This window comes from Manis javanica, chromosome 4 (assembly GCF_040802235.1).
Source record: "Manis javanica isolate MJ-LG chromosome 4, MJ_LKY, whole genome shotgun sequence".
Classification (NCBI taxonomy): domain Eukaryota; kingdom Metazoa; phylum Chordata; class Mammalia; order Pholidota; family Manidae; genus Manis; species Manis javanica.
Window position 1 is genome coordinate 11,393,211 of NC_133159.1, and position 15,549 is coordinate 11,408,759.

Here is a 15,549-nt window from a genome sequence, read left to right on the forward strand (position 1 = left end):
AATAGGGTTAAAGAGAACAGGGACCTGCAATTGCTTCCCCACTCTAACAACTGTTGCTAGACGAGGGCCATCTCCTGGGAGGAGTGGAACCTCCTCCCTAGATCAGGGACGTCCTTTTGGCATCCCATCATGCATCGCGACTTTGCCTCTCTAGGAAGCACGTTTTGGGTTCTTTGGTCACGATCATCCCTCTGGATCTAGCCAAAGAGCGCGCCCCGTTCCTATAGCAACCGCGCCAGGTCCACGCTCAGACGGCTGGTAACAAGGATCAAACAAGATTCGTAAGGTAGAAGCCCTCGACCGGTTCAGTCTGCGCGTTCGGAGCACCGAGCCTTTAAGAGTCACGTGACTCCCCTACGACTTCTGCCCTCCTCCTTCCCCTCCCCCGGCCCGGAAAGCGCTGGTGTGCGCCCGAGGCTCCCGGCCGGGAGGACTGACTGGAGAACGAACCCCGCAGCCGGTTAGGCCGGTGCCCTTTCCCGGTAACTCCTTCCCGGCGTGACGCGCGGAGCCACGGACGCGGTGGGGCCGGGCAGGCTCCGGGATCTCCTGTCAGTTCCTCCTCGTTCTAAGTCCCCGCTGGGCCCGGGTGGAACGATGAGCTGACGGGGCCCGGGCCAGGGTTCTCGGTGGGCGGCAGAGGACCTCTGGTGGGAGCTGGAGGCGGGGCTCATACCTAGAGCCTGTCCCCAGGAACCGCTGTGTGGGCCAGGGGATACAGCCCGTGGGCGGTAGCCTACCTACTGGCAGGTTGTTTCCCACCCTGAGGCCCGCACAGTCAAGCTCGAGACTGTCAGCCTGAGATCTTAACAACCTCCCACGCGGCCCCTCCACTTGGGGCCCTGGAGGCGACTGACACAGCCGAATAAGGCAGTGATTGCCCTGCATGGTAGGAAAAAATAAGTACCACTTACGGCTTGCTGACCCTGTATGATCAGAAAATCCTTTACATACGGTTAACTCCCATGATCATCCGTTCAAGGTGGTATTCTCCCCATTTCATGAACAGGAACCCTGAGGTTTAGCAAGTTAAGTAACTTGCCCAAGGTCATCAAGTGGTGGAGGGCGGATCCCAATCGTAGTCTGATTTTGAAGCCTGTCTGTGCTTATTAGCCAGTAGCTCCGTCACCTTCCCGAGTTGTACGTGTTTTGTAGGACAGTATGTTATAGATTGCATTAACAAGGAAGAAATTGATTGGCTTTAGGATTTTATGCAGCATGCACGCAGTCCTGAAAATTGACCAACAGATTAGTCAAATTTTGTGAGGACTCCCAGGCAGCATTTAGACTTCCACTTGCCAGAAATCCACCGCTGTTAACAGCGTCCCTCCTTAAGTAAACTGACACGTTAGACACTTGAACCTTAAAACTTTAATTTATGAGAATCAAGACCCTTGAAAACTCATTGTACTGTATATCACAAAGATCCTAATCCTAGAGTGTAAATGACCCTGCAGTAGAGCACTACCTTGTTCATTAACCAGCGAGGATTATTTCTAAAATCCACGGTGAATTCACTACCTACACTCACCTCCCATTTGCATTTGAGGACCATGCCTGGTCTACTGCCATCAATACCTCTTCACATGGAAAACTAAATTTTTTCTCCCATTTCTTCTCATTCGAGGTCTCCATTTACAATGACCGTATTGCTAATGATCAAATTAAACAGCAGCTTCTCTGTTTTCTTGTTCAAAGCCCGCAATGAGAAAGAATAGAATTGGGGCATACTAAGTTATAACTGCAGGTTTTATTAGGGTATTTCACTCCCATATTTGTGTTTATTTAACCCCCAAGAATGTCACAGCTATTTTATTTTGCAGTTTTGTACTTTGTAAATCTTAAGATTTCATTAATTTATTTAGCATGTACTCAGTGAGGTATTCTTAAGTCACGTATTTTAAGTTTAAACTATTACTGTTGTATAAGTGAAATAGTGTATTTGAGACGTCGTTGCCTTGATTTTCTTATGTATGTTTTCCCACATTTGCTTATTATTTCTTCATTTCATTCATTTTCAGTCATTTCTAAAGCTTTTCTAATCCAAGGATTCTGGAGAGTTGCTATTAATTCTGACTGCTCATCTTTTCATCTGTAATAGTTCTTATTTGCGATATTCAAAAATAGTAGCAAGATTATTGATTTTAAGACATGGTCAAACAGCTTGCCACTTTTCCTGCAAAATATCTTTTGTTTGTTTTGTTTTTCATCTATATATCTTATATCTTTACCTAAGAAACAAGACGGTCCAGGTTCCTACCACTGAAACTTACTGCCTCTTCAATCATTTCAGCTCTGGAAAGGAAGAGAAATGGAAGTGAAAAAGTTGAGCATTTCCTGGCAGTTCTTGATAGTTCTGGTTCTGATCCTGCAAATTCTGTCTGCGTTGGATTTTGACCCATACAGAGTCCTAGGGGTCAGCCGGACAGCCAGTCAGGCTGACATTAAAAAGGCTTATAAGAAGCTCGCCCGGGAATGGTATGTGAAACAAAGAAATAGCAGTTTAATATAAGCTAAGCAGTTTTAGCAGGGAAATGAAACCCATCTATGGTTAGCTTTGGTTTGTCTCTGTTTCTGTGTTCCATAAATACATAGCTGTCTAAAATATTTTATTTGTGAGAACCCGCATTTATGTTATTCTAGAGGTTTCAGTACAATCCAGAGCCTGTTACTATGAAGCTGCCTTTTAGGAAGTCTTTGGCCTAAAGAATTGCCCTAGACACTGCTCATATATTTAATGTTAAGGTGGGAGGGAGCTTTCGTTTTTGGAATAGTTTTCTAATAAACAGTGGATCTGCTACCCTTCCCACAATACGCTATTCATAAAGTAACTCTTCATGAGTGTCATTGTTAAAGGGAGCACTGTCCAGTCCTGTTTCCTAAATTATTTTAAGCTTACAAAGAATTTTTTGAGTAAGAGCTTTTTCCCCTCAACTGAATTAAGAATATTCAGGAATTGAGTACATTACTTTATAAAGAATTATCATATAGAAAAATCATAATTTTACCTGTAGATACTGTATGTGCTGAAGAATATACAAGTGTTTATGATTTAGCAGGAAAGCAATAAATTTAAAACTTACTTTGGACAAACATCAGTTTCTTTTGCCAATGCTTTGGACACGGAAAGATGTAGAAGTGTTGGATTACAGAGCTGGAGGGGAGCAGAGGAGGAGGAAAGGATGGAAAAGATAGAGGCAACTGCAAGCTGGGAGAACCAGCCATAAGCAAGAAAGAAGGTTTGGGGTAGGAACCATCATTGAACACCTGCTGTATGCTGGGCTCCAGGTTCTATGCTTTATATCTCATTTAATTACCTTAGAATTACCTTACAAGGGAGGACATCCCTGTCCCTGTTTTACCTGTGAGGAAATCTAAGCTCAGAGCTAGTAAGTCTATATTACCTCTGAGTTACATAATTTGACCTTCTACACCAACAGGTAGTTTATTGCTTTTCTGTTTTTTAATCCATTATCCATCTGGACAGAAATAAGAGTGAGTGGGTTAGTGTTTGGGTGGGAAGGAAATTATGCAGGAGCAAAGCTGGCATATGCAGATGACATTGCAGGCTGGGCATACCTCTGTCTGGTACCATATTCTTCAATGAAGGCTGTATCTTAGTTCTAAAAGGGTTGCATTAAAGGTAAATGATAGTTCAAAATACGATGTTTTGAATGCATAAATATTTTAGATCTTATTCATACCATGAGGAATCCAGAATTGGATACTAAAAACACAGTCTCTGATTATGTGTGGCCTCATTCCAGGAGCTCTCTTTACAGCAAAGCTGCTTTCAACATCATTTCAAACTCTTGGCTCTTTATATTTAAATGAATATATACACATAAATCTGCAGTGAATTTGTAAGGTAGCAACATTCTTTTGGACAGGGTATGGCCTTAGATAACATTTTGAAAGCAGAGATAGCTCAAGTATGTAGAACCTGTTAAAATGTACAGCTTTGACTTTTCTGTCTTCCAGAGCTGAAAAGGGTGTTGTGCTATTAATTAAATAAATCATATGCTTCTCTTCCTTAATTAGACTCTCTCTAGGAGTAATTCATCACCATAGCAATATATGGAGTGTCATCCAGGAAAAGTCTAAAGTTTTACTTTACTTTGTATTTTTACTGTACGGTGATTTTCTGCTGTTTTGGCTGTGGCGTTGTCTTATCACTGAAGTGGTTTCTTTCATTTCATTATGGTTTCGTGTACACTGAAAATAGCGTTTCCCAGTAAGACTCATCAGAATGAGTAGTAGCAGGGGCATATGTCTTATTGTTGAACTGGGTTTGTAGCCTTCCTCTACCACGTTTTACTACTTGTAGTGTTTCTTAGACTTCTTACAACCCTTCCCCTCCCTCCGTGAAACCCATTTAGTTACTTTTTCTCTCAGGGAAACTTTTTTCTCCCAGTAATTAAATTTTATCATAGATATTTTCTTTTATCATCTACACTGACAAAATAAACAGCTCCTCTCACCCCAAGAAAAAGGTGTCATAAAATTTGATTTGAAGCAAATGGGTATAATTTGGTCAGTCACCTGAACAGTAAATTCATTTGTCTAATACTTTGCTATATTACTCTTTCTACCTTCATTTTTATTCCCTTAGAGATGCTAGTCAGCCAGTAGATACCAAGCACTGTATTTTCTTGGCTATGAAATTTAAAGGACGTGTATCAACATTTGCAGTATATGAAATACTTCATACACGCCAAAAGTAGCATTGGACGGTACTTCCCTAGGCTGAATGTATCCTTTCCTAAATGTTTCCAGCTTTGTGGTATCTTCCCACAATTAGGAAAATGTTCCTTATAACCTAACCCTTCTTGTGGTTTCCTTCCTGTTCTTGGGCCTTGGTTTCCTCCGTTTCAGGATCTGTGATTTTAACCCAACTGCCCTCCCAATTCACTCTTTGGTGCAGTCTCCTTAAAAGCCCCCTTCCTTTGCTCTCTCCCTTCAGAGTTCTGTGTTAAATCTTCATTTGTATGATTATATTCTCAGCCTTTAGGTTTGAGTATTTAAGCATTTTTTTTTATCATCAAAAAACATGTTTTGGAACCCCCATCATGTTTCCTTAAGTCATACTATTTTCATTATACCTAGCTGAGATTTCTTTCCCAACTAATATTCATAACAAAGATTAAATAGTTAAAGGGAAGAGTAGTGCCTGAATTCAACAGATAACCATTGCAGTTTATTTTTAGAGTAATCAGAATATGTGTTATGATTCATTTCAAATGTCCCGCTAGAGTATGTTGGTCAAGTTATAATATTTTTAAATTCCAATGTACTTGGTGCTATTTTTAGTAGACATTTGCTTCCCAGTGGATTGTTTCTCTCTCCTTAAATCTTTGCTGGTGGAAATTTACTAGAAGTTAGCAGAAGTTATTACCTAAAAAATACTCTCTAAAACACAGTTTCTTAATAAAAGAACATTGAAAAATAAGTATAAGACACTGGCTTAGTTGTAGTAGGTCCTAAGGAAGTAATCCCAGCCCCTACTTTACATGACTTTAAAATCACCAAATCAGAAATTGGTATAAACACAAGAAAATTGTAGAATAATATCTGACTGCAAGATAAGTACAGGTAATTGCCAACTGTGTATAATAGCAAATATTAGTCCTAATGTTAGTTGAAATCACTTTTTGCATAAACTGGAGACTTTCACATCTTAAAACATGTGACCTTGAAGTCATTATCTATAGGTAAAAGGCAATCGCAGGCAGAATGGGATAAGCCAGAGTAATAATGAAAACCAGATGTTCTCATTTGAACATCAGCAGCAAGATGCTCTTTGGAACATGGTTGTTACTAACTAAACAAATTCATTAAAACAGTGCATCCTAAAAGCTATTTCCTGTGTCTGCCCGAGCTGTCAGAAAAAAATACCTTCGTTGATACCATTCTAAAGTGGGGATAAAATGCTGCCATCCTGGAAAAAGAAGTCAATTCTTAATGGATAAGTGGCGTTAGCCTTGAGCCAGCTCTAACAGTGTTAGGAGCAATGCAAAGATGTGCATATCCCACCTTCCCCCAGCTAAATGCTGCACTATCTGATGCTCTGAAAATGTGCCCAGTTGAAGTGCTTTTGGAAGGAAATGCCTGTTGGAAAATTTCATTTATTATAGTCATGTGATTGCTCTTACCATTTAGGAAACTGTCCTAACAGAATGGGCTTCTGTTTGCCTCTGATATAGTGAACTAGGTGTACAGGATGTTAATTGACTGCGTGTAAAACATTAAATCCACTCTCACTGCCTGCCCATTTGTGTTTCAGGCATCCTGACAAAAACAAGGATCCTGGAGCAGAAGACAAGTTCATCCAAATCAGCAAGGCTTACGAGGTATGTCAAACCCTGTGATGCGTCCATTAGTGCTTATCACATATGCTCTAGGTGATCAGTTTTGTACAGTCCTCTCTGAAAGGGTATGTTCTCTCTGCCCTTCACCCAGTTTCTCAGTGATGGTAGAGAGAACATATTTGTCCACATCGCATCCATTGAAATTAATGCCTGAAACTTCACCTCTTAATAAACTGGCCTATTTTAAAGGCCTTAATTGGCATTGTAGAATTACCCTGAATGAATATCTCTATTTCAGCTTAACATTATGTGCTCACTTCAGCAGCACATATATTAGAAACTTACATTAAAGAATCACAGACCATCTTGCCTGTATTTACTAGCCTGACACATTTCATACAAATATATAAACGATTACAAATACACTTAAACACAAGACTTTCAACAATTTCCCAACATGTTAGCTTAAGTAGGTCGGCCTGGAATATGCATAAAAGATAAGTGCATGGCGTCCTGATTTGCATAGCGTCATGCTCTTCAACAGAATGTACATCATCCTAAACAGGTTCTCGAATTTTAGACTTCGAAGTTATTTCTAGTAAAACAGGCAGCTAACTTATCAGGCACTGAACTCAATTCTATGATTACTTTTTGGCATTCACAGCTCTTCTTATCTTGGTTCTAACTATTTCAGCCTAAATGGCATGACCGAGTCCATTTTGTTGTGGTTGAGGCCTAATCTACATTGTTTTATCTGTTCTACTGTTGTGTTTAGTATTACAATAGCTCCAAATCTTTAAAGCCAAGATGAGCATGAGTATCTAAATAACTGAAGCATTTTGGTCTTGAACTATTTAAAGTTTCTACTCCGAGAAGAGCTCCTGGTATGTTGAGTGACTGCGTGTAGAATATCTAATTGTGTCATGTCGGCATTTATTTTCCCTGTGTCTTCCATGCTGCTTCCAGGAAAGTCCTTTGGGTGAACTGCTTTTCATTTTATAGATTTCTTGTTTTTCCTCTTTCCCTATAGATTCTTTCCAATGAAGAGAAGAGATCAAATTACGATCACTATGGAGATGCTGGGGAGAACCAGAAGCAGCGCCAGCAGCGAGAGTATCGCTTCCGCCATTTCCACGAAAACTTTTATTTCGATGAATCTTTTTTTCACTTCCCTTTTAACTCCGAGCGGCGGGACTCCATTGATGAGAAGTATTTACTGCACTTTTCGCAGTATGTGAATGAAGTGGTTCCAGATAGCTTCAGGAAACCCTACCTCATTAAGATCACCTCAGATTGGTGCTTTAGCTGCATCCATATCGAGCCTGTTTGGAAAGAAGTAGTTCAAGAACTGGAAGGACTGGGTAAGACAATTTTATTCATTGGGAGATGTTTACATATAGGAGAACCTAACCTTTATGTCTTGAGTTTTATGGAATATTGTGGAGGAAGAACAGTGTGATTTCACAAGTTTACGGTGACTGGTGTTTCTAAGGACACATTTTCAGTTAGGGAAAATGGATCAACCACTTACATTTTGCATTACTAATTTGAAGCTTCATGTATATAGATTCCCCACGTCTAGTTGGGGGCCTGAGACACAGGAGAAGGTTGAAAATTACTAGTTGAACACAGCCGCCCTCAAGCATCAGTTTAATGCTGGTGGGATTTGCAAGTTATGCATGTGGGATTTGTGATTTCACTCGGTGTTAGTTTGTCTGAGCTCCCACAGCAAACTGCCACGGACTGGGCCGTTTAAACAAGAGAAATTCACTCTCTGACAATTCTGGAGGTTGGAAGTCCAAGGTGAAGGTGTCGGCAGATCAAGAGCCTTCGAGGCGTCTCCCCTCAGCTTGCACGTGGCTGCCTTCTCCCTGTGCTCACACCGCCTGCTCTCTGTGCCAGCATGTGCCCAGTGTCTCACTCTCTTCCTGTGTCCTAATCTCTCCTAAGGACACAAATCATTTTTCATTAGGGCCATTCTAACAATCCCATTCTAACTTAATTGCCTCTTTAAAGGCCCTGTCTCCAATACTGAATACTGGGGGGTTAGGGCTTCCCCGTGGATGTGGGGGAGGGGACACCATTCAACCAATGGTGGTTCTGGCTTGCCGCTGTTGATCTTAGGGAATTTCTGATTAACTGCATTTATCAGAAGTATAATCAAAGTAAAATTTTGAAAGCACCTATTTCATGAACTTCTTTTTAAAATCTTTCTTAAGTGTAATAATCAACTTCCTTCAACTCATGACTACCAAGCACTGACTTCTGACTGATTTTTGGCTAAGTCCTGAAAGGTGTAAGTTGGCTGGGCAGGCATGGGAGGAGTAACAGTGCAGGCAGTGGGAAGAGCCCAGGCAGGGCAGCACCCACGGAAGAGCCAGCCGTGGGGCGTGACTCGGGTGTAGGTGGGAAAAGAGGAAGCAGGAAGAGCACGCTGGGACCAGGCAGGAGCCTCGAAGTCCACGTGGAGGACGCTGGACTTTATTTTATAGCATGTAATAAAGCCAAGGGGAGTTTTTGCATAGAGGAGTGATTTAATCAGATCTGTGTGTTAGAAAGCTAACAAATAACACCGCAGATTGAAACACAGGACAATAGGACAGATCGAAGAAGGTGAGAATAGAGGCGAGGACGTTACCAGGCCTGGCAAGACAACAACCAGAGGCCTAGACTAGGGCAGTAGAAAGAGAGAGGTGGACAAGTGTAGAATATTTCAGGCTAGGATCATGGAGGTCTGGAGGGACCTGGCTCCAGGAGACCCTTTGAATGTGAGAAATGAGATAAAGAGGAGAGAGAGGGGGGTGAAGATTGACTCTGCTTTCTGACTCGAGCTACTTGATGGGCAGCGAATATAGAGAAGAGTTGAATTTGAGGAGAAGTGGTTCTAAATAAAAGCTATAGTTTGGACGTAGTGTGATGACATGAAAATGCAAGTGTAATAATAATAATAATAGCTTATGTTTGTTGAGAACTTAGCATATGCCTATTAGAAGCAGGACTATTAGAAGCATCAATTCATATCAAACAACAGTGCTCCGAGGCGGGGACTATTGCCATCCCTCTCTTACAGGTACTTAGCTCACTTTTGGCACCTTGTCAAGGTCCCCCAGTTGGTGATTGGCGTCCTTAAATCTTTGATGTTTGAAGATCTTGCCACGCTTTGGGTTGTTGTGCTATATAATCCTAATAAGTCAGGGCTCGCGTGACAAGGATGGAAGCATCTGGATTTAGATCCATGGAAGTAATGTTTACTGAGTATTCCATCCATTCCCCCACTCCACCCGCCAAGCCCTTGGAAGGCAGGTTTTGACTCAATGTATTAGATTAGTTTGGTTTATACACATTTTTCTCTTTGGACCCTTAGGATTAAAGATTCCTGACGGTCAGGTTCCACTTGCTAACAGTTGGGTGACACTGAGATGAGATCCTTACAATATCCACAGCCATTTCCCATCCACAGGAGACAACACTACCCTCTAAGACAGATACTGCAGAAAATATTTCTGACTTGACAGAGCAGTCTTAAAGATCAGCTCAGCAATCTGACGATGCTTGGACATTATCTCAGAATAACAAAAAATGCCTAAATTGCCATATATGAACAAAATAGGACAGTTCTACCTGGAGGAGAAATGTTGCCACTATTTAGGTGAAATCTACAGTCATGCAATTTGGTAATAACTAGTGTGCAAAATCATCCAACATAGACGACTGTGCTGCAGAGGAGGGCCAGAAATAGTACTGCCCCTGACCTTGAGGAGCTTACTGTTTAGTTGAAGGGAAAATATGTATCAGAGGTCACCCACCTCACATTTTGCAAGTCAGGATAATATAGTACTGCAAGACTAAAGGTCAGTAAGGAATTCATTCCATGTTCTCATTTAAAACTTTTTCTTGAGGAACCAAGTACCATATGATACACAAACATATACATAATAATAATAGTTTTATTGAGCATTTCAGTTGTTTTGCATTGTGCTAAGTGCTTTGTAGGAATTATCTTTATCCCCAAAGCAACTCAGTGAGGGAGAGACTATTTTTATCCCTATTTTACAGATAATGAAAGCGAGGCCCAGGAAGTTTAAGGAACTAATTGAGGTCCCATTATTTGTAAGCAGCAGTGTTGGGACGTGGACCCAGGAGTGTGACTCCAGCGTTCACTCTTTTAACCACTGTGCTGCTCGGCTTCAGAAATAAGTAAAGCATGCTCCGTGCACCCAGGAAACTCAAGTAGAGACACACCTGAGCCATTGCAGCGCTCGCTGGAAGGTGCGGGCAGCACCCAGGGGGTCACAGAGGTTGAGTGTCTTGAAATCAAATGTCTTTTTAAGGAAACCCAGTTTGAATGATCATGCAGTGGTTATGCACCATGGCTTCTTTTTTTTTGATATCATTAATATAAAAACACATGAGCAACATTGTAGTTACTAGATTCCCCCATTATCAAGTCCCTACCACATACCCCATTACAGTCACTGTCCATCAGCATAGTAAGATGCTATAGTGTCACTACTTGTCTTCTCTGTGTTGTACAGCCTTCCCCGAGCCACCCCCCCATGTCATGTTGCACCAAGGCTTCTTATGTACAAAGAAGGACTAACTTCTCTTGTTCAGGGAAGTGCTATGTAAAAATTTCATACTGTCTAGGGAAAGTATACCGTTTGTTAAAAAAAAAAAAAAAAAAGATGTTTTTATACTTTAGCTCCATGTCCTTGATTTTGTTTTACTCCACATTATATTGCATCTTAGTAGTTAATTTACTAACAGATTTGATTTGTCGGTGGCATGTTTTTCCAGTTGGTTCTGTCCCATCCCTTTGGGCATATGCAAAAATTGAAAGAAAAACCAATGTGTGTGTGCTACAGAGGGGAAAAGAAAGAGTTTCCTTAAAAGGTGTCATATGCATGGGATTGTATAAAACAAAAGCAAAAACAATTCGACACCTCAAAATAGGGGTATGACACAGATGTTTGGTACTTTACAGGAAAAAAGACCCACTTAAGACCTCAAAAAGAAGAGAAAATACTAGTATTTTTAATTCCCTGGGATCTGCAAATTAGCCAGAATCATCAATTCATATAAAAACCAAACAGTGTTTCTGAAAGAAACACTGTGTGCTTTGCCTTTCTTGTTAATTTTCTTCTTAAGTTCGTTTGGGTGCTGGGTGCGTCCATTGGTCATCTAGCCAGGTTACCCATATCAAGATGAGAAAACGTGAATAGTTTCGCTTGCCATTGGCCTGGCTGAGCTTGCTTTATGAACCTTGAACTTTGGAGTGTAAAGAATCTGAAGGCAGGGGAGGAGACAGTGGCAACTTTTGTTCATTGTGACTCAGAATCCCCGAGTTACCCAGTTGCTAGGCCATTTCCCACCCTGTGTCTTAGGAGGAAACGGTGCCGTCCGCTTTTCATACTCTGCCTGCCCAGCTTGGGTGGCAGGTGAGAAAGGGCTTAGGCCTGGAATTCTCATTATACTCTTAAATCTCTTTTGAGGAGGAAAAATATGACCAGTTTAAACACCAAATATTTATTGTTCTTGATTCCATTCTCATCCTTATTATGGCTCACCTATAGGAGAGACGTAACATTCCTTCAGAATTTAGAAATGGGATTCTAATACTAAGAATCAAAGTCATTTGTAGAAGTGATCCAAGGAAGTAGCCTGTGTAGATTTGGAAACACTTAAATGTAATAAGGGTGATGCATGTAGTTCCAAGCACTCAAAGATAACTTTAAGTAAAAGAAAGAAAACCTGCTGTATTCCATTTTAACTGGCGGGAAGGCTGTACTGATAGGAGCACAGGAAAGGTGGGAGGGGCCCACAGAAAGAGCATGGGTTTGACATTGTCCCACAGAGACAGGATCTGATGGAAGATAAAATCCCACTCACGTAAGAGACGGTCTCACTATCAGACTTCACCATGCTTCCATAGCTATTTTTTAACACCTGTAGTGTAATAGATACTGTACTACACTTGGCACTGGAACATCTGGTTTGGTTTCTTATTCTACAGTGTTGTCAGCTCTGCAAACTTGGGTCACTGAATCTCTCTGCATCTCTTTTTTCATCTGTAAAATGAGGGGACTGGACAATGTGATGTCTAAGTGTCCTCGTTTTCTGCCCTTGAGAAACTCCAAGGGTTACAGTTAGGCAGCCTGCAGATAGATTTGTTTTGTCCCCTTAGCAATTGGAAAGTATTAAGTCTGTGATCCCTGCCATTTACTTGGCAATTCCATTTTGGGGATTTAATTAGGAAATAATCACACAGGTGCACAAAGATGTACAAGGATGCCCATCAAAGTATTCCTTACAATAGCGAAAGCCAAAAGCATTTTCAATGTGCATCAGTAACGAACTGGTTAAATAGATGGATGGCCCAGTTTCAGTGAGCTTCCGCAGGGTGCCAAGCTCTGTTCTGGACTTGGGAAGCATGCATGGACTATACAAAGGTCCCTGCCTTACATTCTAGCAGGGAAGACAGACAATAAACAATGAACAGAAAAATGAAGTATGTGATATATTAGAAGATGTTAAATGCTATGGGGAAAGGGAAAGTGAGCCAGTTGAGAGGGTTGCAGTTGCGGGGGGAGTATTGTTTTAAATATAGTAGGAAATAGGCCTCATTGAGAAGTACTTGCAATTGGTGAAGGAGTCAGCTACCCAGATGTTAGGCAGAGGGAAGAGCCAGTACCAGGGCCCTAAGGCAGGGACGTGCCAGTGTGTTTAGAGAAGAGCAGGGATGCTAGAGGCTGTAATCTATTAAGAGTGCAATAGCATTATGTCTAAAAAAAGGTGTAATACTTTAATTAAAAATACTTTATTGCTAAAAGCAAGGTGCGTGAGGAGGAGGAGAGGAAGGAGGTCATAGGGGACCAAATCACTTGTCAGCCTTGTGAAGACTGTGGCTTATATGCTGAGTGAGATGGGAGTCACTGCAGGGTTTAGGCAGAGGAGTAACATGATCTGTTTGTTTTAGAAGGAACAAGCTGCCTAGTATGTTGGAAACACATTATAGGGAGACAAGGCAAAACTATGACCATTAGAGGTGATTACAGCAACCCAGAGAGGAGATAATGATGACCCAGAGGAAAGTGGAGGAAAACGGTCAAGTTCTTGGTATATTTTGAAGACAGAACCACCCAGACTGGTTGACAGATTGGATGTGGGGTGTGAGAGATAAAAGAGATCAAAGATGATCGGGATGTCCAGTCTGCTTAATGGGAAGGTGGGGGGCTGCCATCAAGGAACTGGAGAGGCCTGGGTAGAAGAGGTCTGAAGGAGATTAGAGTTTGATTTTGGAAATGTTAAGCTTGAGAAATCTGTTAGATACCCAAGAGAAAATGTGTATTTACTGGTGATTAACATTTAATGTATCTCCAGTGTTTAGCACAGTAACTTGCCCTCTAAATGTATTGGTTGAATGAAAGAATGAGAAAACTTCTTCAAGCATTAAGTGAAATCAGTATCAGATGCTCCTGTTTTGTTTTATATATACCCAACCCGGTTTATTGAGCTTAGCAGATATTGCATGTTTTACCAATTGAAGATTTGTGGCAACCCTTCATCAAGCAAGTCTTTTGGCACCATTTTTTCAACAGCATTTGCTCATGTCTTGTCTGTGTCACATTTTGAAACATTTTCATTACTATTATATTTATTATGGCAATCTATGACCAGTAAGTAGGACTCACAGAAAGCCTAGGTGATAAACATCTTTTAGCAAAAAAGTATTTTTAATTAAAGTATTATGCTTTTTTTTAGACATAATGCTATTGCACCCTTAATAGAGTACAGTATAGTGTAAACAATTTTTATATGCACTGGGAAACCAGCAAATTCACTGGACTTGCTTTATTATGATAATTGCTTTATTGAGGTGGTCTGGAACTGAACCTGCAGTATTTCCAGGGTCTGTCCATACACGTGTATACACACATACCACACACACACACACTCACACTCACGCACACACGTATTTGTATAAGAAAAGGTACAAATAGATAATAAAATATTAACAGTAGTTATATGGGATAAGGCTTTTGAGTGATTTAAACTTAATTTCTTTCTCCTTTTGAGAATCTGTGTTTTCTAATATTTCTATAAATAATTTATATAAAAGGGAGCCATGTTCCAAAGAGTAAGAAGACTGTGATTTCTGTCGATAGATAAGTTTCTTTTTCTTAACCATTGCTGAGTTGAATCCTTCGATTGTTTACAGGTTTTTTTCTTTATGAGTAGAAACACTGTGAACAGATTGGTCTCATTTCTTCTGAAGTATTTCCTGATGAACGACTCCCAGAATTAGAAATTACAAGCTGCAAGATAAAAAGATTTGTAGCTTTTCTTAAATATTGCCAGATTGCTCTATAGAAAAACAACCAGTTTAGAATTCCAGCAACAAAAGAAGGCAAGACAGTCTTTAGGAAAGACATCCCTTCCTATTAGGTCAGGATTTCATTTTTTCTCTTACTTGTCAGCATGTCTTCCACTACCATGGGGGCATAAAAAGGCTTCATGGAGGTCTCGCATATTTTTCAGGTGTAGGAATTGGCGTGGTCCATGCTGGGTACGAGAGACGCCTTGCCCATCACCTGGGAGCACACAGTACACCCTCTATCCTAGGAATCATAAATGGGAAGATCTCCTTCTTCCACAATGCCGTCGTCCGCGAGAACCTACGACAGTTTGTAGAAAGTCTTCTTCCAGGGAACTTGGTGGAGAAAGTAAGTCCCTGGCTGAGAAGTTGTTTGTGAGGTCCTGGGGCCAGCCGACTGCCCTGAACTCTGTCTGTGGTCATTGGAGACCTGAGTTTCATTTTGAGCAGGGCAAGACACGTATTAATTACTCAAACTAAATCATTTGAATGAAGTCTTTAGGGGACTTGAAAATTGAAACAAAGTAGAGAGACTGGAGGAATTCCTCCCTGTTAATAACCACTGTGCAGATTTACACTGTGATAGGAATCTGAGACTAAAATGACAGTGAGTCTTTATTTTCTGAACAAAAAGTTAGATCACAACATAAAATTTTATTTCTAACACATGAGTTTGTTTATTTAAAGGTATTTGTCTTTTAAAACTATTCAAATTAAAAGATCCTATCTATAGGAAACACAAAATTCCATTAAATCAAACATTATTTTTGGAACTTTCAGAACTCACAGTAAGACAGCAATATGTATTTCACAAACAAAAGATTGATCTAAAGAAACCAGGTACAGAGTTCATACTGGTTTACAATT

At 40.7% G+C, this 15,549-nt stretch overlaps 1 protein-coding gene across 5 annotated transcripts in view; it reads left to right on the forward strand.

The window, feature by feature from the left end:
* The first annotated feature begins 138 nt into the window (after positions 1-138).
* DNAJC16 (DnaJ heat shock protein family (Hsp40) member C16) overlaps positions 139-15,549 on the forward strand; it is a 32,524-nt gene continuing 17,113 nt past the window's right edge. Inside the window, exons 1-5 of one of the 5 annotated variants that reach the window (XM_036999880.2) lie at positions 139-286; positions 2,294-2,478; positions 6,284-6,350; positions 7,339-7,669; positions 14,847-15,031. In XM_036999880.2, the coding sequence (XP_036855775.1) occupies positions 2,312-2,478; positions 6,284-6,350; positions 7,339-7,669; positions 14,847-15,031 (750 nt within the window). In that variant the 5' untranslated portion in view covers positions 139-286; positions 2,294-2,311. The other 4 variants (XM_036999879.2, XM_036999878.2, XM_036999877.2 and 1 more) reach the window with 4 other exon arrangements.